Here is a 25,641-nt window from a genome sequence, read left to right on the forward strand (position 1 = left end):
CTCTTTGTTCTGTTCTCCTGTTGTATTTGCATCTTGGGTATTGCATTATTATATCCAGTCTAAGTTATGTTCTAGTAGATACATATTTATAATTATTCCTCCTAAATATACACCTTGACTGTTTGTGTATAAAATCCAACATGTTACATTTTTTAATGTCATAGAACCAGTTTCAGCTCGGGGTCTATTCAACAGAAAACTGTTTTGATATTAAAACTATAATTTTATAGATTATTGCTTTAAATTACACCCAACTGTCACAACTTTCCACTTTAAGCTGGTCTCTAAAATCTGAAAAGAAACCTGTTGCGGTTAACACATGCCAAGAAAATTAAAGTTTTTCCCTCCTTCTTCTTCTTGTGACCTGTTTTTTGTTCCATTTCTTGGCAAGCCTTAGTATTTGTCTCTTGGTTTACAGCCTCATCTTGCGGTGGTTTCATTTTCAATTTTTTTTATGTTCTTTTTAAAGTGATGTTGTTGACTCTGAAGAAACGCAGCGTGCGTCGTTTGCACCTGATCATAAATGATAAACAGAATCGTGTGTTCCCAGTATCTCATTTACATTACCAGTCTGTTAATCAGGTTGACCCCATTTTTTTTTTAAATTCTTTTTTTTTAAGTGTGTACAATAAAAAGGAGGAGCAAAAAAAAAGAAAAAACCGTGAGGAAAGTGTGTGAGAGGAAGAGGCTGTGTTGAGGAAGAGGGCGTGTTCTCCAGTGTGTGCCAGCCCTCTGCGTATGTTTTGTAAAAGTTGCCAACCATTGTTGTATAGACGCAACAAGCCTACCTGCCTGGCTTGTGTTAAAAGGCAAAGCCATGAATCATCTGCCTCAAATTATCAGCTCAGTGTGCCAAATAGGTTCCGCGCTGGCTTAACAATTAACTTCAGTCCATGGCTCTGTCACCGGTTCTGGTATGAGGATGAAGAATTCTTCTTCTGGGGTTATTCTCGGGACTTCTTGCTGTTTCCACACAAACCTGTTGATAGTAAGTAAAAATCCCTTTTGAATTATTCTATCTGATTTTCCACAGAGTTGCCTCTTTCAGACAACTTAAAACTAAAAACTTATCTCTTTTTCTGTGGATCTGTATCCGGTATGATTTTATTAGCCACGTGATTTTATCTTTGAGAATTAAACTGAAACATGAATGTTTGTTTTTTTTCCTGCTCACATCCTTGTGTGAGATATTCACTGATAGCTTCAATGAAATTCTTTGGCCAAACAATTGACATTCTTCTATCTCAGGACTTCAGGAAGCGCGTTATTATGGTTATGCGGGCTGACAAATACAGAAATTCGTCAGTACTAGAAATTTCAATGTGCAATTCCATGGGGTGTCCTTTTTCTCAACCCCTTGTGAGTCAGCACTTTCCCTGCCCGCCACCTAAGATGCTCTTTATGTTTCAGGCCTAACTCTCTCTGTAAGAGTAGCGATTTCATTGTCGTGCGCGCAAGGTTTTTCACTGGCACCTTCCAGATTACACACAAGAGGTCTTTGTGAAACGTTCTGAGCTGCTCCAGGAGGATGCATTAATGCGTCTTATGACATGAATGAGGGAACCAAAAGATCAGCAGAGGAGAGCTGTTACAAAAAGTTTGAGCAAACCGGTAACTTCACTAGGATCATTGGAGGCTGAGCGTGACGGCAGAAGGAAAATGGAGAGTGGAGCTGTGTAGTTTCCAATTCTCAGGCCTCTTATTTATTTAATTAACAGAATTACTGGCTCATTATTGGTCAGTGGCTGGAAGAAGTGCTCAGATCAGATGTACCGATTAACAGGCATGTACTTTTATATCACCAATAAAGTCAAGCAAAGTTGTTATCAGCAAAGTTTTGACTATTCCTTCTTTTTAAAATATTTATTTATTATTATTTTTGACCCTCTTGAGCCTCCAGCAGGAATTTAAATAAAACCATCTTTCTTCGGGTTTGAACAGCTAACAACTCTAGACGTCTGAACCTGTCTTTTTCAGCGGAACGAGCCAGAAAAAAGTTTGGACAACCCAACTGTATTGTTCTTTTAAAAAATGAATTGCATTTCAAATATAAAATCCTTTATTGTGAACTGTTTACTAGTAGCTATAGCCTGTAAAATTACAGTGAATAAAAAAAATGGCAATATTCAGCACCTTTGAATGTAGAGGAATTTCCTGTTTTTACTATTGATATAGATAAATGCCATATGAAATAAAACCTATCTATCCACTGTCTGGTTTAAACTATGATTACTGCAGGTAGTTAAAATAAATACAATTTTAAACGGAACAAAATGCCTTGATTTTGTCCTCTTGCTTCCTCTTCGGGTGTAATGAAACCCTGGACGATGGCTTCCATTCAAGTACTACAGAACAGTTCAGACCTCTGCAGCTGCTGCGAAGCTGGGCGTGTCAAAATCGCTGGGAGTTTGCTCATTAACAAAAACTGAATGCTTTTGTGGTGCGGCCTCGTCCTTTTAAACCCCACTACACCACAAGTTACTCACGTGGGGGTTAACATTTACTGTTCCTCACCACACCTTGGTCAATGAAGACCACAACGCAAGTTTATTACAAAAGAATTTGGTGCTGCGAAGTACAAAAGCCCTGTGTGATCCATTTGTACATACTATCAAAAAAAAACAAAGCTCTTTCGGTAACTTTCCTTTGCGCTCATGCTGGGGGCTGGTACGTGTAAAACCACTTGCGCTGATCTGTAGGATCTCTTTTTCCATCTGTCTTTGTCGTAGCTGTGACCAGATCCCCAACCAAAGCTATTGGATGTCTGTTTTCGAGAGGCCATGACGGAAGGGTGTCCTCCTCGAAAAATCCTTTTTCAAACTTTCCCTCACAACTGAGTCACCAAAAAAAACGCGACGCCTCACGCCTTCCCCGCAAGCCGTTCTCCGGAAGCCGGTTGCAGGGGAGCGCCGCGGAGGGGCGACAGCGAGGAGTCTCTGGCCGACCTCGGCTGTTTTGTCCAACATGGACGGTTGACCACTCACACATCCTACAAACCCAAAAGCCTCAGCCTGACTTTACCTCTTCACCAGTGCCAAATGAAGCCCAGTCAAGGTGTCACCCCGGACCCCGCCTCCGGCCAACTCTCAAACGCCTGACTCCATCTTTGACTTCTGTAGCACTGTTTGATTCAGATCTAGAGTCTGTAAACGGAGATGATGTCACTATGACACCTCTAGTGTTCCAACACAGAAACCAGCACGTGCTTGCAACGCGAAGCTCCACAGCTGACGTCATCGAACACAAGGCGCCGTGGCTGTTCGCATGAAATGAGGGATTCAGGTATCCAGGATCAACACAAGGTTACGTCAGAGGAGCTTTTCAGTGTCGAGTCCTACTACTGGAAAGGCAAAATAGCAAAACAAAGTCATATGTAATTATTCATTTACTTCATTAATTAATGAGCAAATATCTTCACCCCCTCCCTTATTAGTTATACCTACATTCACTTGTCATATTGTCTGTAATATTTGCTATACTGAAGATTTTTAAGCCCTGTTTTTTATGTTCCTCCACAGACAACCAGCACCGCACCCTCGACCTCCACAAGCTGATGTCACCCAGGACACGTGGCTCCACCACTGTTTCCACAGGAGGTGAAGGGAATCGGGAACAAACAGAGGTATTTCAGAGCAGCTTCTGTGTCAACACACTACTGAAAAAACATAGCTTCCACAAAGTATTATCCATTCACCACCACTCATCGTCACAAATATAGTTTTACAGGGTCTTTACATATTGACCGGATTATGAATGTGAACATTGACTTTAATAAAAGTACTGACATTAACTTCAGTCTGGCGTATTAAAAGTTTTTTAGAAACAAAAACAGAACCAACATGGCATCAGATAACCATTAATACAAACTGCTGCTACCCTGTCGGAACATGGCTGGCTTTCTTTTTGCCAGTGTAGGATGTGAAACTAGATCTCAGATCTGAATTTCATTAAAGGTTCTTAAAAAGTCTTAAACTTGTTGAAACCTGGCGAAGACGAAACCGCTCGTTTTAAGAGTGTGATTTTTAATGCTCCTCCACAGGAAACCAAGCACGCACCACTCGAACCTCCACAGCTGATTGTCATACAGACAACGTGGCGTCCACGACTGTTGCGTAACTGAAGGATCAAAACCAAACAGAGGGTAAGGTCAGAGGAGCTTTCAATATATCAAACCTCTACTGAAAAAGGCAGAACACAGTCGTACAAGCAGCCCATACCCATTAATGGCAAATATCGTATAACCCTGTTTATCACTGTCATCTTGCTCGTTATGTTTGCATATTGAAGATTTTAGCCTGCCGGTTTTTATGTTTCCTCCACAGAAACCAGCACCCGCAACCATCGACCTCCACAGCTGATGTTACTGTAAACTTTCCAGAAAGTTGCTTGTAAACGAATCAGTGGTCAAAAGCATCAAGTAGCCCATTCACTGATGGTAAATATCCGATATCCATTAATTATGTGTGCAATCGATATCATTATTGTCTTTACTAAGATTTTAAAAGTCTGGTGTTTTATGTTTCTTCTAGTGGAGAATCCGGATACTGCATTACCCCAGAACAAAGGACACATTACACCAGGTGAGGTGTAGTCAATAAACCAGCTTTCTGCATGATTCAATTCTGGCTTAAAAGTCCATTCTCATTAACTCCTTCTCTCCCTTATCTCCAGACTGGATCATCATCCTTGGTTTTATTGTCGGTGTTGCAGCAATGACAATGGTCTGCGTTGCCATCGCTACCAGAGAAAAGTGAGACTTTAACATCAGAAAAAAAAAAACAGCAATATTTTTGATTGTAAGTTGTTTTTTTGGGGTTATTTTGAGCATAGAATTAAAAATCTCTCTCTCTTCCTTATTGTGCAGGTGGAACGCGACCAAAGCAGGTTTCCCAGCCACAGACACAAACCGTCTCCTCAAACCAGAAGAGGGAGCTAGAGATTGGAGACATTTCTGCACAAAGAGGAGCCCAGAGGAGAACGGGAAGGCAGCAGAGTACACAGTCATCCCTCTGGACGAGCTTCCAGAGAAACTACTCATCACACTGAGCTTCACAGAGAGACCCTCTGGTGCTGGAGACTCATCACAGAACCACAAGACTGTGTTTGGAGCGGATGAATTTGATCAGAGGAACATTACTGCCAGGGCTGTTGAGCAAAAAAAAAAAAAAAAAAAAAAGGTTTTCTGTGGCCTTTCACGGCTCGGAGTCCTTCCTGAACGAGACTCAGCGTCTGGTTTTTCCTGCCGGCTTTTAAAAGCTCTTCACCACACCTTCACTTTGAAGCTGCTGCAATACTTTGGTTGACGTATTTTGTTCCGAATCAGCTCTGTCATTAACTGTAAAATATCAAAACTAGTCGGGGAAGATGCACCAATTCCATTTATGTGGGAAATATAACTGGAAAGTCTTTCCAGTGTCATTGTAAATATTTTTATTTTTTTTTTCAAGAAATCCCTTCTGTGTGTTCTTTTTTTTCCAGTGTCTTTGCTGTAATATAATTTAATATCTTTGTAATAATGTTATTAAAGTCATGGGTTGTAACTTATATTTAAGCCGCTCTTTTCATTTCATTACGGAAGCTCCTGGAGTGCTGAACAGTTGCTCAGTGCGCTAAACTCATTAGCTTCTCTCGACAACCTACACAGCACTTCAGCTGTCGTTAACATGCATTTCATTGAAATGTTCACATGCCGCGCGACATCCGCCCTCATCTGAGGAATTAAACACAGCGGCAACTCATCAATAAACATTTATTTGTGTTTAATATTTACACACAAGTATTAAAACATTTACACATCTTCAGTCCATTTGCCGCACAAATATTTGTGTGCTCCGTTACAGTTTTATTTGAGTACGAGTGCGATCAATCCTGCATGCGTTCAGTCAGTCAAAGTCAAAGGAAGTCTGCATTACAATGAATGTCAGACACAAAAAAGACAAAATGTTGAATACTTTCTCGACCGGTATGTGCACACAATCAAAAAGGAAGATAGAAAATAGAAGTTTTATGATCTACAGAATTGTACAGTTTCACATGTTCATAGAAAACACTTACTAAGCTAGGCCATACACATTCTTATTTCAGCCCGAGGACCAATGACAAATGAAACAGACGGGAAAGCGATGCAACGAATTAACAGAGGATGGGTTTTCACATACATCAGGGTGTGCTGATAATTCCTGAGGGAGGGGGGTGGGGTGGGTGGGTGGGGGTGTGCTTGAGTCAAAACACTGGATGGCTTGCTGAGGTCTCGCAACATGTAGACATACTGTAGCTGCCAACACCAATATGCTCATAACCCTTAATAAATAACCCAATCTGCAGTGAATCAATAACAACGTGGAGTCATTAAAACAAGTGGAAAATTTTGATCTCTCGTCCCTGACAAACATTTTGGAGCTCAGTAGTTTCTCTTAAAAACAGATAAATTCAATGTATTGCCTGTAAATAAAACAACCTATAAGTTCACAACCTACTGAGAACAACTAGAGGCCCGTTAGAAGGACCGTTTAACATCGCACTAAATATTGTTACATACAGTATATATAACTATAGACTTTATAGAAACTTTTAGCATAGCAAAAACAATTCTGATAGATGACAAAAAAAATGTCAAATTCTATACATTTGATTTATACACGTCATCTAAAGAGAGTATATACACAAAGTGCAAGGAGGCACTTTAAACATGAACATATAAGCTGCTGCTTATATGAAAAGAGAAATAAATAATTCAGTTTTCACCTAGGTGTGAACAGAGTTGTTACACGGACTTAAACTCAAAACATGTTCATATTCAGCCAACATTCTACGACCTTGTTGCTACGGCTTCGGATTCTTACGCAGAATTTATTGTGCGCTTGCTACTCACTTTACTCTCACAAGCTTTTTTATTTCAATCTAAAAAAAAAAAAAAATCTGCTGTGTAAAAAGTAAAATCTGCAAAACACTAAGTAACATCCTGCGAGGAAGGCCCAGCCGTCCTCGCTCAGAGTGTAGTGAAGCTGGAAGGTGGAGCTGTTTTCGTTTCCCCCATGCTAAAATGTGAGTTGCGATATTGATGAATAGCAGTATCTTTTGCTTTTCTTTTTTTTTTTTTTAAAATCCAGAAAATCATACTGACTGCACTCTGCAGTTGACATCTTCAAGGCAAGGTTGTCATATTAGCAAAGAAATAAACAATTTGAAATAAAACACAGAGCAATGCACTGGCCCGCTGAGAGTTTCTTTAGCCTCCAACTTTCTTTTCCTTTGTTCATCCTCCTCTCAGAAACACACATGAACACAGGCATACTTTTTGACTGCAAACAGTAACGCAGTGCTTCACTCATAAAGAACAATATATATATATATATATATATATATATATAATATATATATATATATATATATATATATATATATATATATATATGTATATATACAAAAAATAAATAAAATAAATAAATAACTGGGAGGGCACCCTTCATGAACTCTTGTTTTCTGCTTCACGGCTCCCTGCAGCACATCCTGTACTGTTTGTTACCACATTTAGAGGCCGCACCCTCCATCCCCCTCTAATGGTCTAAGTCCTAAGCTTTGCTTCTTACGCTTGACCATGTGTGTGCGACATCAGGGTGTAATCCCATAAGTCAAACAAGTGAAAGTTAAATGCAGTATTTAACCATCTCGCACTTACATCGCGACGCCGCACGAAGTGCTGTGTCTTTCCGTTCACGCTCTTGTTTTCTTTAACGCTTGCAGCAGCAGCAGCAGCAGCAGCAGCAGCGCAGCAGCAGCAGCAGCAGCAGCAGCAGCAGCACCACGTAAGGCCCTGTAGTGTTGTCAACTGAATGTTTGATTCTTCTGAGCGAAGCGCACGACGTGCAGCCGCTCGTTGCAGTTTGTGTCCAGTTAGTGCAAATGCAAGATCTAATACAAGTTGGTGAGTCATCTGTAGTTTGCTGCAGTAAAAAAAAAAAAAAAAAACTGGCCGACTGTTTGTGCTTGCAGTACAGTTGACTCTTCTAACTTTCACCTTTTTTTTTTCTTCTTTTTGTTTGTGATTTTTTTTTTGTTTGTGTTTTTTTTTTTTGTGTAGTTTCGTCGGCAGAGAGTAAAAGCTGGTGGAACTCAGGGTAAGGCGCAGCAGCATCTGAAGCTGCTTTACTCGCATTTCCATGGTTCCTCCTCAACAAGAGAGAAATCTGGAGTCTTGCCATTTTTGCCCATGGTGACCTGTAAGCAATTATCAAGAACATCTAACTACTGGGGCCAAGGCACCGTCATGTACACACCGTCAGCGGTTGGGGGCAGAGAAGCCATTGTTTCATTTACATTCGGGCCAGTGGCCTCGGGGCTGAGTCCCCAACACAGACAAACATGTCCTCTCATGCACTGACACAACGAGACAGTGATGCTGTTTACACGTCACAGTGCTTCGTTATTAACAGAAGAACATCTGGAGTTGGCCATGTATTTTATGGATTCTCTGCCCAACCGAATTACAATACTTATCAGTTAATGATCACAGTGCAACTTTAGCATCAGACAAAAAGTCGCATTATACAGGCAATATGAAATATCAATGAAAAAAGTTTTTAACGGGTGAAATTCTCTGAAGTTGTGTTTGTTTGGAAAGCTAGCTACAATATAGATGGGAGAGGACCTGAGATTGGCATTTCATGAATGTATATGCATCACTTTGGATGAGACATGGTGAAACAGCAGTCTTTATGCGTACCACTGGCTACAAAAACGCTTTGAAAAGATGGGCAATTATTGAAAACTGTAATTTGGTCAGGGCTGCCACAAATACATGTCCAATTAAGTAGACAAAAGAAAATAAATAAATGAATAAAAAACAGCTTCTAAACAAATTCCAAGACATACCACAACAAAATACAAGTCAAATATAATCGTGTACAGAGACAACGCTTTCTGTTTGATTGATACTTAAACACTTTTCCATTGGATTTTATGAGAGAAAAACAGAGTTTTTGAAGATGATAAAAAAAAAATAAATATATATAATATATATATAAAAAAAAAAGAACAAACTTTGCTTTTGATGAACCTGGTATCACAAAAACTGCTTTTTCATGTGACATTTACTGATCACATAGTCACAAATACACCAATATAGGAAGAAACACAAACATGGACACAGGAAGAAAAGACAAACACATGGACACAGCTGGGGAGGAGTCTCTACATACAAGTCTCTATATCCGTTAACGTGAAATGTACCTTGCAGTCGTCTATCAAGATTGAGTTGTGATGAGTGTATACATTCTGGTTGGAGTTATTTTCATAGTAGGACTGTGTCTTTGCCATCTCGAACTCGTCCATCCGGCTCTGCTGGGCGTCAAACATGTCCAGCTCATCTTTGGAGAGGTGGTAGACGATACCGGCTCCGTAGGAGTCCCCGACCACGTTGACTGAGGTGCGGAAACGATCCCTGCATGTTGAAGAAGAGAGTGACGGGGAGGATACGGAGGGGGAGGGAAAATGATTAGCAGAAGAAACGACAAAGAGAACAACACTGTGGCAGGCAAAACTTTTCCTTTTTAGCCTTAGCTCGCAGCATGGGTGAAGGGATGGCAATCACTTGGCTGGCCCATCGCTCCAGACTGACATATCTCAGGAAGTGTTGGATGGGTTGCCATGGCGTTGTGTGCAGACACTAATGATCTGCAGAGGATGAATCCTAATGATTTTGGTGATCCACAGGCTAGTTCCACCATGGGGGTTTTTGTGTGAAATGTCACACATTGTCTAATATTTTGGATTGTCACCAACTACCTGAAAAGCTCGTGACATCGCACTTTGTGTTTAGTGCTATAAGAAAACGTTGGCATGCAAACGTCTTAAAGTAAAATGGTGAACACGGTAAACATCACACCTGATATCCGTCACCCACACATGTTAGCATTGTCACTGTGTTAGCATGCATTTAGCTCAAGGTACAGCCTCACACAGAGCCGCATGGCTTTAGATTCTTAACCTTGTTATCTGACTTTAAGGAACTGTTCTTACGTCCTTTATGTTATTAGTTCAGTCAGATTCATAAAAGGGTTTCCACCATTTATATGAATTACTCATGTCCCATTTAGCCTGAGGGTCAACATAACATCTGTAATTAGGTAGTGTGTAGGTGGGGTATCAGCATTATATTAAGTAGCGCCAATAGAAAGGAAAGCACTAGGACTGCTTTTCTTTTTTCTTTTCCTTTTTGATGATGTAGTTCCATGTGCTCTGGATCCATGTCAGATGTGTGGGCATAATGAGAGGTGCAGTTCTATGTCTTCAGAGTTGTATGTGTCTGTTGTTAAGACACTAAAATCATCAATCATTGCCCCTGTGCTGATGTTTTTGGTGTTGGTGTTGAACTCACAGCAGCCAGTCGACAGCGACCAGGAGGCTGATGTCCTGAGTGGGCAGCCCCACCGCCGTGAGGATCAGGAGCATGGTCACGAGCCCGGCGCTGGGGATACTGGCTGCTCCAACACTGGCCAGGGTGGCTGTCATACTGAGACAGGGAGAACAAGTTCAACTCTCAGCAGGACAAACCACAGGATGTAAGGCCCCCCCCCCAACACACCACTGCACACATGTAACATCCAGTCACTGCATTTCTAATACAAATGGAATGATGATAAATATCTGAAATCAGTCAAACTAGGAAGTGCATGAGTCTACAACTATAATCACATAAGTAAAATACAGAAAGATAATACGGATAAGTGTAAAAAAAAGTTAAAACATTTTACTTTATGCACGTTTCACAGTGTTTATATGGGAAAAAAAAATCATTTGAAAGAAGGATATTCATTATATTTACGACCCTGTTGAGAAGACATCAGCTGATTTATTGCTAAAACATCACCTCACCGCGTGTTGTGAAATCTCTCCACTCTCACCTGACAGTAATGATCTGGCCCCAGTCGAGATCGATGCCGTTCATCTGAGCGATGAAGATGGCGGCCACGGCCTCGTAAAGCGCCGTGCCGTCCATGTTGATGGTGGCGCCCACTGGGAGGACAAATCGCGTTACTCTCTTGTCGATGCCCAGGTTCTCCTCTAAGCAGCGGAACGTGACGGGCAAGGTCCCGGCACTGCGGCGGATCAAGGGAGAAGATGTTTTATTTTCTAGTTTTTATGTTCAGTTTGCAAACTCTGCATCAAACTTGCAGAAAAAAAAGACAACTTAAAAACTGAACTGTCTGTTGAGAATTAATTTGACTGGTAAATCAATGTTATTCATTGTTAACTTCTCACATGAAACAGTCTTACGTGGGCTGCGGATTTCACCAGTTTAGGTGGGACTCTCACTGAGATAACACCGGCAGTTACTCTGCAGTTGTTCTGTTTGTTTGTTTTTTTCCTGATAATTAATATGTGTTTGTTGTTGATGGCAGAGCAGTGAGCAGACAGGAACTTGAAAGAACTGAGCTCACCTCAGGAGGGGGAAAGAGTGTATCTCGTGTCATTAATAAAACATGGCGCATAGGAAAGATATCCCACGTGGAGGCAAAGTGAGAAGCTGTTGCTGGCAAGACTACTTGAAAATAAAAAAGTTATAGCTGTTATTTAAAAGAACACGGCCGCATATGTAAGGGGAATATTCATCAAAACACGCAGCGCATCGTTGGAAGGAGACCCTGAGGCAGAGGCGGTCACACTGCGCCCGCCGGCGGAGGTGGAGTCTGAATATAAAGCAGGAGTGAAGGGCAGAAATGTCTCGTACCTGGACGCTGTTCCGAGTGCTGTCACCCAAGCCTGGAACACTCCCATGAAGAACTTGAAAGGGTTTTCTTTTACTATTAAAAAATATATGAGCGGAAGGAAGATGCCTCCGTGGATGATGAGGCCCACTATCACAGTGACCATGTACATCCCCAGCTGCCTCGCCACCACCTCCAAATCAGCAATGGAGATGATCTTTCCGCAGATGAGGCAGGCGATACCAATGGGGGAGTACCTGAGGAGAAACACAAGATTGCTTTTTTATATCTTCTGTAGCAAAGGTCTGAGACCACTTTCCCGCGGCAAAGAGAAGAAACTGCGGGAATGTTTCGGCAGTTTTACTGACTGTGGAGCACTCACCACATAATTGCGCCAACAAGCCTCATAACAATCTCATTCAGGACGTTGAAAAACTCCAACATCATTTTGGCTTTTTCTCCCATTTTCCCCATAATAACTCCGAAAGCGACAAAGAATCCAATCAAACCTGCAAAAACACAGAATACAGTAATGTTAAATAAGTCTTGGATTCAGCTCTAATAGATAATCAATGTCCTGGGATGAGGACTAATCACTCATTGACTAATATTCTGAAAAGTAGTAGAGGAGATACACAAGGACATTTTCTTATGAAAAAAATCAAACAGATCTATCAGTTTGTCCAATTTGTTGCAGATCTATATAAACTTTGGATCTGCAGATAATAATCCTGATCTGGTGGAAGTAAGCGTTCGACCGAGTGCCATTCTAGTTCTGATACAATTGAAAATAAAAGAAAAAACTTCTGCTTTTCTTCAACAACTGCTATTTTAAGTTGTGCAGTGGGTGTGTTTTGAAACTCTTCACCTACCCAGGACGTTCATCCCACTCTTGAACTGCAGTGACCTCTTGATGGTGAATTGTGGGGGCGCCTTGGTCCTGTTAGTGGGCACTGGTACTTTGGTGGTTACTGTCTGGATCTGGACGAGAAGAAAATAACAAACGGTTGAGGCTACTGGCATATGAGTCAGACTTTACATGGTGGGTGAAAAGTTTCTCTGAGACTCCTACCTGCTGAAAACAGGCCTGCACCAAGTTCTCTGGGAAGAGATTGCGGATGAGATCGAAGAAAGCGTCCACGCTGGACACCTCGTCGTTCTTCCTTCCCTGCCCGAGGTTAGCCCTCAGCTTGGGGTTCCCTGGATGGATGAGCAGCACCAGGATCACTCCCAGGACGGCTGCGATCACCGTTGTTGACATGTAGTACACCATGGCCCTGGTGCCCAGGCGGCCACTGGATTTGGCATCCAAACCGGCAAGACCTGTCGGGATGGTATGTTTTACAGGATAATAAAATAATCGTGCAATATCAAAAAGATAAAACCCAAGAAATACTAAAATACACTGAACGTCGCTGCATGGATCCTATAGGAATCATGTGTTTTCTGTCTTTAATAGACAGTTGATCAGCTCCCGTCACCAAACAGATGCCGCTGTGCCTCCAGACCTCCAGAGCTGTCAGTGTTTGAACTGTGAAGCCTCCACACTCGCTTCATTTAGATAAGAAGTGCTGGCGATGTGATTGTGACTGTTCTCTGAGGAACATATTGTCGCAGATACATTTGGAAAAACTAATTCTGCACCTGAGAATTTCATGTGAATTGCTTCCAAAGTGAGATGACTCAGTCAGAAACTGCTGGCAGAGTCCGTGTAGACACAAGAACGACACGTCTACACACGTCTGCATTTGTACTCAGCTGAACAATTAGACTTCTCTCTTGAATTCACGGTTTAATCATCCTGAATGAAAGCAGGTGAATGGAGCACGTCTCAACTTCCTGAACAGCACATGTTGCACAGCAGCACATCCAGCGTGCACGGAGGGGGGTAACTGAGCTGGGTAAGGAGGGCTTGTTGGAGGTTGTCTGCGCTGGAGGCAGAACTGTAAATGTGTCTGCACGCTGCACCATATACCATACATCCACATGTCCACATGTGCAGGTCATCAGCTGGATACATGCAGGTGAATGAGTCAGGATTTTCTCAGGTGATAATGTTACTGAATGTAAATCCAGTTTCTTAAAATTAATATTTATATACATGTGAACACAGCAGGATAATAATAATAAAAACGTACAGAAAAATAGATTTAATTTGTATAGATGTGTATTTCAGTGGAAATCAAATACAGGTGAACTAACACAATAGATTTTGTAGTCTAGTATGAGGTTTATATCTTCATGAAGAATAATGACAGTGTGCAAAAACAATAACATGTGCCTCCTGTTTTCTTTGTACACAAAACAGGCATTTTTCAATTTGCTCAAACTCCCAAGTGGCACAACGTGACCTCTGTCAGGACACTTGTCTGTGTTTTGCAGCAGCTACTGTACCTCACCCACCTGTGACCAAACTGGAGACAACGAGGGGCAGAATAAGCATCTTCAGCATCCTCATTAGGATCTCCCCCGGGAAGGCGATGATCATGATAACATCAGGAGGGAGGGGGGATACGTGCCGCAGCAGCATCCCAGTGATGGAACCCAGAAACACACCTGAGCCGGCGAGAAAACACACACATGAAGAAAAAACAAACCCAAACAACACAAAAGCCACGAGATACGAACCGTGAACGCACCATGTGTCTGAATGGAAATATATCAACAGTTTTTGTGATGAATAAAATCTCACCTTCTTCTCATTAGAATCTTAATTACATTAATCGCAGCCTTTTATCAGAGAGCCACAAGTACCATGGTGTTACCTATACTGTTATAATTATGAACATATGTGATGAATTAAACTTTTGAACTCATGAGGTCACTTGCGTTTTATCATACAGACGCTAAATAAGACAATGGCACGAACACATGATATTAATTTCTATTTTTATCTGTCAACACATGCAGCAGAAAAAAATTGATAAAAACAAATGAAAAATAAAAGTAAAGACGCCTGTTTTCCTCGGTAAGGTGCCTTCAAATGGAACATTAAAGTCGTGCTTCAACACTTCAGTGAATTATGGTGTAATTTAAATCATCAGAGACTAAATACCATCAAACACTTTGCCTTTTGAGTGCGTGCTATTTTGTTTTTACATCAAGGAAGAAGCTGTGAGATATTTTCATATTTCAAGTATACGTAGTAAAACGTGTTTAGCTTGACGTGAGGCAACGCAGCAGCTCAGTGATCAGCACTGTTGCCTCTCAGCAACAAGTTTTCCTCCTGATGCTCCGGTTTCCTCCCACAGACATGCAGGTAAGGATAAACTGCCCGTCGGTGTAGCTGTGTTTGTCTGCCTAAGTGTGTCTGTGCACTGATGGACTAACAACGTACTGAAGAGTGAACCCTGCCTCTTATCTAATGCATGCTGGGAAACGCACGCATTAGTGGGACTGGGAAAAATGAACTTACCGAGGATCGTGAGAGTGAGAACCATGTTCTTCATGATTTTATCACACAGACCGCCGCATGGATTCTCAGCAGCTTCGACTATGGGCTCCAAATGGCTCTCGTCCATCCTGACTTCCACTTGCTTCTGCATTTTGTTGGCACTGAAGAAGAAAGACAACAAGTGCTGTTAATTACTGAATCTTGTTACTACATTTAATAAAAAAGAAGCTTTTTAATCTCTAAGCAACAGATTTGCTTAGAAGAACAATGATTGGAAGAGGTTCAAAGATGGAGGTGGGGGCACGCTACGGTTAAGGAAGTAGCTGGAACTCTATTTTCCAGTAGAATTATTCCATTATTGCTGAGTCTGAAACAAATAGTAAACTTTCTGCACAGCTACCTGCTGCTGAAACAACCTTCATAACGCTGAAGGTTGATTAGACCTCCATTGGTCTAATCAACCTTAATCAGGCTGATGAGACAAATTCACAATAGTAACTGGATATACAATATTGCATACAAGATTATAATAGAAAAAAAAAAAGCTGTTCATTGTGTCATTAAGTAATTAATGGAGGCATATGCACACATGATTAAATTCAATTATTTCTGCGCACTCTGCAGTCTGCACGCACGCAAAAGTTGTAAAAAGTTCACAGATGGCCTTTCATAATTAGAGACTGACATTCTCAAACAATCAGCACAGAATCAATAACGAGCATGTTTATAATCTGCATTTTAAACAAATTATTCCAGTTTTTACTTGCTAAATTTGAATAAACACAACACCAGCTGTTACTCATATCCTCCCCTCTGCTTCGGCTGCCACTGCTTCTGCTGAACGTCTATGCATAGTAATGTATGATAATTTGAGATGTTCTGTTGTGAACGTGTGAAAAACAAAGACGTGCGTGAAATCGAATAAGGACGTGTGTGACGGGGACATTTTTGCAAGTAGATTGTATATATGCACATATGCGTTTGTGTTATGCGGTCACACGCTGTTATGAGGGCATCTGGTCATTTTTGTTGCTTATAGAGATACTGCATCGTGCTCCCATCCACTCCGCGAGCCTCCTCTTCGTCTTACTCCTTCATCACGTCACTGGAAGCAACAAGTGCCTCAAGGTTTGTTGTGGTCTGGCGTAAAGCCTCTTTGACTTAAAGATCAGCTCTCCCCTGTGTAGCCTTTAAATCCCCTGTAGAGCACAGACGTGCACAGTTACGTAACAGTGAACGCCCGTGTCACTTGGACACTCGACCTTCATGACTTGAACACCTGGAATATCAATGCCGGCACCAAAAACCTCGAAAGAAAAATACTAAAAGTTTCTCTCAGCAAAAGGTTGTGGATTAAGAGAAAAGTTTCCTGCAGGGAAAAAAAAAAAACAACAAAAAAAAAACAGTTCACAGATGAGAGCGGGAACAAAGCTTTAATTTTAGGTGGCGAGGAGACAGAACGTCCTCTTCTCCCCACTTTCAATAACTCCTACAGAAGGTAATTCAACATTTGAATTACCTTCTGTAGGAGACATGAAAGGGGACAGCGAACATGTAAGGTGAGGGGCAGAAAAACTGCCAAGTCAATCACGCCTGTCTGATACACTGTGCTCTTGCATTAATGAGACTTAAGCCTTTTAAAGAGGATAAAATTAGCACCTCCAGCACTCAAGTGATTGAGTTATGTAACAGAAAAGGGGCTTCCCAGGAAAAGTCAAGGTGTCACCTCCTCCTGCATCCCGACTGTTATGCAGGAGATTACCAATTTAAACTCCAAACTTCAGCGTTCAGACCAAATTTCTCTACGGTTACGTACGACCAAGACCAAAAAATAAAGATAAAAATCCTCTAGTGACAGACAGTTTAGTTGCCAACGAAGGAAACTTTTTGAAAAGATAATGGTTTTCCTTTCCAGTGCAAGCTGGGAATTTTACACAAGAACCATTAAAAAGCTGCACAAGATATACACGGATGAGGCCGACGCAAAAGGGTCAGAGGCCAGAAAAAGGATGGAGTGTATGCACTGTGTTTAAAGAACAACGATGAAAGATGGTCTGAAGAACATCATACTTTATCTACTGATGCACGACTAACAGGGTTACAACAGGTGGAGAACTGACAGAAGTTTTACTCTTTTTTAGACTTAATATAACACAACTATTACAGAATCACTGATGCATCATCCAGCTTTCAGCGTAAAGCTGCTCAACATTATTTAAGACTGTCCCATACATTACCACCACACCACTATGTGTTTTACTGATAATGCTTACCAGTTGTTTTGTAAATTGCTTGGGATTGAAATGAAACTTGTGGAGAGAGAGATTACACAGCCATCAGCATAGGTGAAGAAATCAACCAAGTCATGACTCCTGCATTAGTAAAATCCAGTCAGAACTTCTAAAAAAAAAAGAAGTGTTTTATCCCTTTAGAAAAGGGATGTTCAGTTGTTAAGAAAAAATAAAATCTGCAGGTTACTTCTTCCTCAGCGTTCAGTGTATATCCACAATCACAGATGCCTTCTCATTCAGCTGCAGAGGAGGCGCGTAAAAGGTAAACTGACGAACCTGGAGGTTTGACAGGAGGCTCCCAGACAGGAAGGGTGGAGTCAACCTGCTGAGATTAGCAGGGGAGTGAAAATCCTTGTTGTTGCTGCCCTTTTTTTTTTTCTTTTCTTTTCTTTTCTTTTTTTAAACGTTTGTTTTGTTTACTTCTACAGCGACGTCCAGAAAGTGAATCGTCTGCAGAGCTTTCATTTTTTGTACAGCCCTTTCCAAAAAACACTTTGACTTCAACACTTTGAATCACTGGTGATATTATCAGCAGCAGCAGCAGCAGCAGCAGCAGCAGAACCATAATTCATTTCTAACACACAGTGGCGTCGTGATGGGATAGCCTGCTGCACATCGGCACAACACTGACCAATTTCATAAATCTAGTGACATTTCAGGGGAGAATTTAACAGAGAAAGATTCTTCTACAAGAGAAAGAGAACTGGCTTTCCACTCATTAATTAGCGGCCTGTTTATCTTATATTCACCTTGTGAGGATTAGAAAAATTACTTAATTACTAAACTCCTGCAATCCATAATTGTGATGTTAAATTGGTTGCACTTAAGTTTATCTGCATGCTTCATTATTATGTGAACCAGTTAAGAGAAAAGGCACAGATTCAAGGGTCTCTGTTGGGTTCTTAATTAACAGTATTGAGTTCACAGTGGACAATAACTTTCCACATTAAGTAGCAAAAACTAACTTAGCAAAACTATGAGAGCTAAACAGAAAAAGAAACCGATTGCAGCTGTTTCTTCAAGTCACTTTGGAGCATTTAATTTAACATTAATTATTAAATTATAAGAAATCAAATATATAATCATATTTAGTTTCTTATTTCTTACTGGGTTTGCCTGCTGTGCTCCGCAGCTTAAACCAACACTGGATTGTTTGAGACGACTTGAGGATTTCAATGAAGGCAAACAAAAAGCCAATCAAGGCAAATAGAAACTTTTCATGATTTTATAATTTTTTATTTTTTTCCCCCAATAATATGACTGTGAATGTTTCTTGTGCTGCTCTGCTCCAGCAGACAATAACAGTCATTCAGCGACAACAGGGATGAGTCGGGCGTTGATTTGAGCGTGACATGGCCGTCGTACATGCAATCATCACGACGGCGTTGCCATATTTACGTTGATGCGGCCGACTTTATGCAGACAAGATGATTGCCGAGGTTCTGGGATGTCACATGAGCCATTTGAACATTTTGACAGTTGCCATGCTCCTGTCTGGTGTTTTATTATAGGTTAGTATGTTATGATGGCGCGTTACTGCTTTATCCTGTGACACGGGAATCAAAGAAATGGTCGATCAGAAGCAAAGGTGACCTGAATGTCAGCTGTCCGATTGCACAGTGATCGACTATTAAAAGCTCGTGTAGCTGCTGCAGGAAATAGGCCTATCATCCCTGCAGTTTGAACAGTTACTGGGCATAAATGTGGTGAGTAGCGGGCACTTTATATCTGTTAAGAGTGCGTGTGTGTGTGTGTGAAGTTTCCCATTACCGAGCTGCTCTCAGAGCCTCAACGGGGAGAAGAGAGCCAATCTAAGAGCACATGGCAAGGCTTTTGTCCATGCATCTCCACACCTTGCTCCGCCTTTTCTACCCTCAGCACCAAGCCAACCTCATGCTGCAACACCTGACAACACACACCACGCTTAGACAGCAGGTGTCTATAATTAACTAATCTGTCCTGAGCCACCCTAATCCAGCACACATACACACCGAGATGGATCAGACACACTCGGAGAACAAGTCTACAGCTGTGATATCCTGGAACATCTTTTCCACAAATCACAAAAACCAAGGTCTCATCCTTCATGTGCACGAGTGATACTGATAATGGATCACCTTGTTTTTTTTTTATCAGGTAAAATACTAGTTTAACAGTTACACAATTTGACGGTGTGAAATTGTCCTCATGCTCGATGGAGCACAAAGTCCCAAACATCCCAAATCCCACTCATGAGTATCTCAAATACGGCGGCAAGAATCTGACTAAATGTTTAAATTAGAAGAAAAGAATCTGTCCCAGTCAGTCTAAATGCCAAGAGGACTGTTTGGAAGTTAAGACTTGATGTGTGCTATAAGTAGCTCTCATTAATCATTGAGAGGTGAAACCGGGGTCAGTATAATCCTTGATACCAGACACATGGTGAGCGCGCATATTATGAGGCAGGCAGACCCCCCCCCCCCCCCCCAAATGATGGAAAGTCAGTGAGTGTGTCCAACTGACCTTTGTTCTCGGCTGTTCGCAGCCTAACGGACTTAATAAGAAGACAACAAGTAAAGCCTTTTAATTGTTGTAGACCACAGCTTAAACCTCTCTCCTTGACCTGATATCAACCTACATCCACGCACTAAAAGACAAACACATAAGACCGCTGACAACATGAATGTCAGCAATTTGTCCCGTTGGTTGGGACAAAACAGGACGTATGATATCACCTCTATATATATATATATATATATATATATATATATATATAAAGACTTGAATCAGCTGTCGTTGTTTTTGAATTATTTTGAATTGAATTTCTGGCAGATAAAAACGTTGAAATCAATTAAAAAAGACAAAATAAAAACACAGTGAAACACAAAATAAAATACCTAAAAAAAAAACCAATAGAAGCTTAAAATACAACGGCTCTTTCATAGATCTGCTTTCTCCTTCCTTCTGCTGAGTCTCTCTGAGGTTTATTTTCAGGGACGTAGTTTCTCAGTTACAGTTTTATTAAAGCGTCGATTCAAAAATTTTCAAGTGTATCTTAATGATCAAAAGGGTTTTTGGTTCTCACTGTCCAAACTATAGGCCCGGAGAGATCCCCTGTTGTGATTTCAATACAAGCAATGAGGGATGAAATCCACAGTCCTTGTTCTTAACTTTATATGAGGCTTTGGCAGTCGAGGTTAGACAAATCAAGTGGTTATATTCCAAGCCATTAGTCTTTTTATTATGAAATTTAAAAAAACATTTGTGCTTCATCTGACAGGGCTGAGGAATGTGTCCTTCATCACTTGCTGTACATTGAAATTGCTCTAAGATCTGATCTTTGATCGTCTGCTTTTGATTAAGGTTCCTCTTTTTGCAGCTTTCCTGTGTTTTTCATGGTGTTGTTGGCATTTTTAAAACTTTCTTCTTTTATAATTTTGCTTTGTTTGTCACTGATGGAAGTCAGGTAGCGACTATCTGACCTCCAAGTTCCATATAAAGAGTAATAAGATGAAGACGACTCCCAGAAGTACAGCATGTCAACTTTATACGGGAAGTTAACACAGTGTTTTGCCTGTGCCAAATTAGAATCAACTATAATTTATCCAAAGGCTCAGAGTTGTGTGAAGGAGGATTTCCTGCAGGACAATAATCTTGAGCATACATCAAGTCTGTGTTCGGCTTTTCTGAGGTTCAAGGAAGAGCAAGGAGTGTTTGAATGGCTTTCCTTCTGTGCTACAATGATCCGTCAGTCAATAAATTAAGATCTGCAAAAATGTTGGTTCTCACTTTTCTGCAAAGATTTGTATCGATTGATGCAAGTCAGCGACAAAGGTAAACAAACACTGAGGTGAACACAGAATTTCAACTAAATACCAACACTTCTGCTTCTATTAGAGGAAATAATCTCAGTCAAAATGTGAAGTAGCTTTTGGGGAGGAAAATCCAAAACAGTTTTTTGGCAGTTGGCTCATTCTTATAGATCAGACTGTAAAGAAAAAGGTGATTAAGAATATAAATAGTAAAATGTACATGCAACACAGTGGATGCACACACATCAGGGCAGACTTTACACAGTGAGTGCTCTCACTAGCTAAAACCTGTTTAGCATCATAGAGGCATGGGCTGAAATTATGGGGCACAGCTGATCCACTGATGATGTTAATGACATCTGTCTTGTAAGAGCAGGATTTGAGCTGGATCTGAACTCATGCAGCACCAGCTCCTGATTATGAGAGTTAACTGCACTTACTTATGCAGGAGATGGACAATTAAAACATTTCAGATCGGATAAGCCGCTCTTGATTTGCTCTGCCATCACGCTCTCCACTTGAGGATGAAGTTGAGGAGGAAATGCCGTTTCCACTCAGATTCATTTCACAAAAGTCTTCTTGTCCTTCCTCACACGAGAGTAAGACACGCTGAAGCTACATTATGCAGCTAGGATGATATGCTGATTGGCTTTCTTGTCGGGCGTTAGGTGAGAAGGTTATTATCTGTTTCAATATCTGTGCAATCAAAAGCTCGGTCCAGAAAGGGTTTAGCCTAGCTTAGCTTAGCTTAGCTTAGCTTAGCTTGAAGCAGTGAGAACCAGCTGCCAGAAAAATACACCTTTCAACAGCTCCGGTGTCTTGTTCACATATTGTAGTGTTTTTTATAAAGTTTGTAAAGGTAGGAACTTCACAATGAGGACAGGTCCTCTGAGATGCTGCATGCTGTCACCAGGCCCAGCGCTTGCTGGTCAATAAATAGCTCCAGTGCTGAGCTACCTGCCTGAAAACCCTGGTGTCTCATTGTCTGTTGCTACACTTGTTAAACAAGCTCAACAAGTAAGAAATAACAAGTATAAACTTTGTTACAAGGCACATTTGACAGAGCGAGGCTGGCTGTTTCCTGCTGTCTCTGGTCTTGGTGTTAATCTAAACTAAGCAAGTCGTCATATTCTCTTCTCTACTGGAGGGATGAGCACCAGGATATTCCCTCATTTGATGTTTGGATGATGGTGGAGAGCTCTGTCTAACATGTCGCTGCAAAATCTCCCATAGGTGGCCAGCTGGGTTGAGATCTGGTGACTATTATCACGGTATTGTCATCCTGTCTTTCCACTTATTTATTCAGGTTTTTCCTTTAAGTTGTCATCCATAATTATAAAACTACAAGGGAACGGGCAGATCGAAGATATGAAGGATCTTTCCCTGCAAGAATGTGAGGGCCTGCATGATGCATACAGAATGAAATCTCTTTACTGTACAGTGACTTGAGGGTTAAAGTCCGTTAAAAAGAAGCTAAACTTAAATTGCAGCTTGACACGTGTCAAGGTGCGTCTCAGTGTCTTTCACCTTTCGCCGCTTCCTCTCACACTGAGAGTAATTGCACATTTAGAGGTTAATAATTTGCCTCATGCCTGAGGCCGTGAATTGGCAAATGGAAAGAGGTGTGATTTTAAATAAGTGAAAAAGCCCTTTTTATATCTGCAGAAACCTGGAGAGAAGTCGCTGATTTTAATCTACACAATTAACCCTTTCACGGAATAATGTTTCTGGATCAAAGCCATGTCTTTCTTTGTTTTCAGTCTGTAGACCCCCCCCCCTCCCCGTTACAAATATCACAGATGATGTGAGCTGTAAATATATTCCGAAGCTGAAGAGACAGACACCGTTTTGCATCAGTGGGATATAATAAGTCATCGCAGAGTAATTAGACAGTTAACGAGGGCAGAGTTTGACCTACAGATGAAATGTGTCGAGGTGTTGAAAGGAGATGTTGACGTGTAGAAAATGCTAAAACGAAACTCTGACAATCATTCATGATGCAATTCATTCAGTTACACAAGAGAATATTTCATCATCATTTTTGATGAAGCCGAAGGATACAGCTTGTGAATCTTAACGGTGTACAGTCATGTTTTCAGTCCAAAAGCCAAAAATAATATCAAGATATTAATAAAACTTTTTTGACGCTTTTTACATAGATTATTCCTGAACTTCCTGAATTGAATGATTTAATAGATTTTTCTGTGGCGCTGGGTGTATCTCCACTTATCTCTGCAATTTTGAATTGTTAACATGTTTTTTTGAAGTATTTTTTTTTGATCTGAGGCAATAAGACATGATGATCATGTACAAATACTGTATCGGAAAGAGTGAAAGGAACCGCTTCAACGTGTCATTTTAGTGATTGAACCTGGATTATTTCTCCGTGGGGCTTCCAGTTAGGCCTGCTGATTAGACACTTGAAAGTTTCTTTGATGCAGCAGTGAATATTTCTTCAGAAATATTTCTACTCGACCACTTTCTGGTTTTTGTGAAAGTCTCGAACATTTTCTACTTAGTGAAAATAAGAAGATTTAATTTGGTAATCAGCCACTTCATCATGTAATCTCTATTCAGTGTGTCTATGAATAACCTTGATTTTAAGCATACAAGAGATTTGTTCAGTTGATTAAAGAACTGTCAAGGTAAAAAAAAAATTTTTTTATTTGCAAGTTGCACATTATGATTAATGGAAAGCTGATTATTCTTCCTGCTTTGATTATTTTAGGGGAGTAAGTTTGTGCAAAAAAAATAAAAAATAAAATAAAAAACATCAGAAGAGATGAAGAAGAGTCCAAGAGTTCACTTTACACTCCGCAAATTTAAATGCGCAAAATGCATTGTTTTATTTATGTCAAAAGAAGATGTGATGATTTCTGTAGTCATGTTCCCTAACAAGAAGCATAAAAAAAGAAACTGTCTGATGTGCAACCCATCTAGTTAATTTTACTTGGGATTCACCGTGTAATCCCTCTGGCTATTCTTTTGAACTTCATCTTGTCTGGAGTTGGGGAGAGTTGGTGGGAGCGAATCTCACACGGAGCGCCGTATCTCTAATGATGCACACGTGGCCCAAGGACAGCGAGTTTTGCATTGCTTTAAGAAACTGTCACTTCCATAAAATGCACGAGTTGACTTGTTCCTGTCCTGAGATATAAAGTCATTAATCTTTTAATCCACTAACAGATGTTGTTTCTATCATTTTAGGGGCTGGTGCACGGTGAAGGACCAACACAGCATGTGTCAAGACTTTGAGTACTTTAGCCAGTATCCTGAGTTGACACGCACTCTCACTCTCTCTCACTCTCTCTCACTTTCTCTCACTTTCTCTCTCATTCACTCACTCACGAGCAGGAGTGGGAATACAACCAAGCAAAGCAGCGCCCATTACATCCAGGTATGATTAGAAGTGGGTCACAGCACTGTATGTGTCTAACCTATAGCAGCCACTCTGAGGATCATCCACATGCAATGACAAAGAGGATGAAGACTGGGTCACACTGAGGGGAAATCACAGCTGGCAGAAGAGTTTTCCTTTACATTTGAAATGACTTATATTACCTGTTTGCCAGTTATACACATGCACAGATGTTCTTGTAAGGAAAGGACAGTCTACTTACAGTATCTACCTCTAGCATCCTTAAATAAAAGAAGATGCTCACCTGCGGAAGTCTCGTCTTCTTTAAATTGACTTTCCTGATTGGAGAAAATGTTAATTTCCTTCAAGCGTGCATAAAATTAAAGCAGCAGAGTTAATAATTTGCAGAGTGGAATCATACAGGTATTGCAGCAGGTTCCTCCTCCTCTCCTACTCTAAGGTAGATGTCCTTGCACCTCCCACTTGCAACCTAAAACCACCCTGCACATGCACAGTGTGTACACTGATGCACAGACAGGGAGGTGGGGATTTGAGATGAGAGGTCAGTGCCTCCTCTCAGGTGTGGGCAGGGTGTTCTCTCAGTTAAAGAGTAATAGATTAGTAGAGTTTCACCCCTTTTTTTTAGCAGCAGGACATCATGCAAGTAAGATGGTGACCTCTGCAAGTACAAAACATTAAGGCACAAGCCAATGAAGTAACCATGAATGCATAAAGTTTACAATGTTTTAAATGCATCTGTATTTACACTGTGCGTGTTTACTGGTATGGAGGTTTCTCTCTTTGTTTTTGGAATCTATTGGAGTCAGTTTGATGCATTTCCTAGTCTTGACATCTGTATTTGATAAGACATTTTGTTTATAAATGAAGAATGCAGTGAATTGTGCATTGTCAGTCATCATTTGCATTATTCTCTCTATCCACTTTGCAGGTTGCAGAGAGTGACCACTGAACTACTCACTGTTTAATTGGCTGGGCTTAAAAGGTGTCCTGCACAAAGCCGTGGAGAAGCACAGCGGGTGTCTGCGTCTCAGGAGTAAGAGCTAAGTTTAGCAAATCCTCTCAGTGTGTTTCTCAATGACAG

The 25,641-nt window shown here is 40.9% G+C and overlaps 1 protein-coding gene and 1 long non-coding RNA gene across 3 annotated transcripts; one reads left to right on the top strand and one right to left on the bottom strand.

The window, feature by feature from the left end:
* The first annotated feature begins 4,416 nt into the window (after nucleotides 1–4,416).
* On the top strand, nucleotides 4,417–4,761 carry LOC111222870. The gene is made up of 3 exons (XR_002665153.1): nucleotides 4,417–4,435; nucleotides 4,530–4,580; nucleotides 4,672–4,761. It is a non-coding gene; the product is annotated as an uncharacterized LOC111222870 (long non-coding RNA).
* Nucleotides 4,762–8,145: 3,384 nt separating this feature from the next.
* LOC111223788 (excitatory amino acid transporter 2-like) lies at nucleotides 8,146–25,014 on the bottom strand. Of its 2 annotated transcripts, none has more exons than XM_022748063.1 (11): nucleotides 24,844–25,014; nucleotides 15,121–15,260; nucleotides 14,109–14,261; nucleotides 12,778–13,028; nucleotides 12,578–12,686; nucleotides 12,088–12,214; nucleotides 11,729–11,962; nucleotides 10,902–11,096; nucleotides 10,376–10,510; nucleotides 9,229–9,439; nucleotides 8,146–8,217 (listed from the first exon to the last, which is right to left on the bottom strand). In XM_022748063.1, exons 2-11 carry the CDS (start codon nucleotides 15,248–15,250, stop codon nucleotides 8,146–8,148), a joined length of 1,617 nt encoding a protein of 538 aa, XP_022603784.1. In that variant the 5' UTR covers nucleotides 15,251–15,260; nucleotides 24,844–25,014. The 2 variants fall into 2 exon arrangements, with proteins under 2 accessions (XP_022603784.1, XP_022603792.1); XM_022748071.1 differs by lacking the exon at nucleotides 24,844–25,014 and adding an exon at nucleotides 17,373–17,442.
* Nucleotides 25,015–25,641: the final 627 nt, after the last annotated feature.

Source organism: Seriola dumerili, unplaced genomic scaffold (genome assembly GCF_002260705.1).
Source record: "Seriola dumerili isolate Sdu_G_001 unplaced genomic scaffold, Sdu_1.0 BDQW01000011.1, whole genome shotgun sequence".
Taxonomy (NCBI): domain Eukaryota; kingdom Metazoa; phylum Chordata; class Actinopteri; order Carangiformes; family Carangidae; genus Seriola; species Seriola dumerili.

Bases quoted from the DNA above. Each gene is read 5' to 3' on its own strand.
- LOC111223788 (XM_022748063.1), bottom strand. From the start codon at position 15,250: ATGCAGAAGCAAGTGGAAGTCAGGATGGACGAGAGCCATTTGGAGCCC. The intron at 12,687-12,777 runs GTAGGAGTCTCA...CTTCTCGTCCAG, and splicing joins TGCAGGCCTGTTTTCAGCAG to ATCCAGACAGTAACCACCAA. The intron at 10,511-10,901 runs GTGAGAGTGGAG...TCCCTGTCTCAG, and splicing joins GGCCAGATCATTACTGTCAG to TATGACAGCCACCCTGGCCA.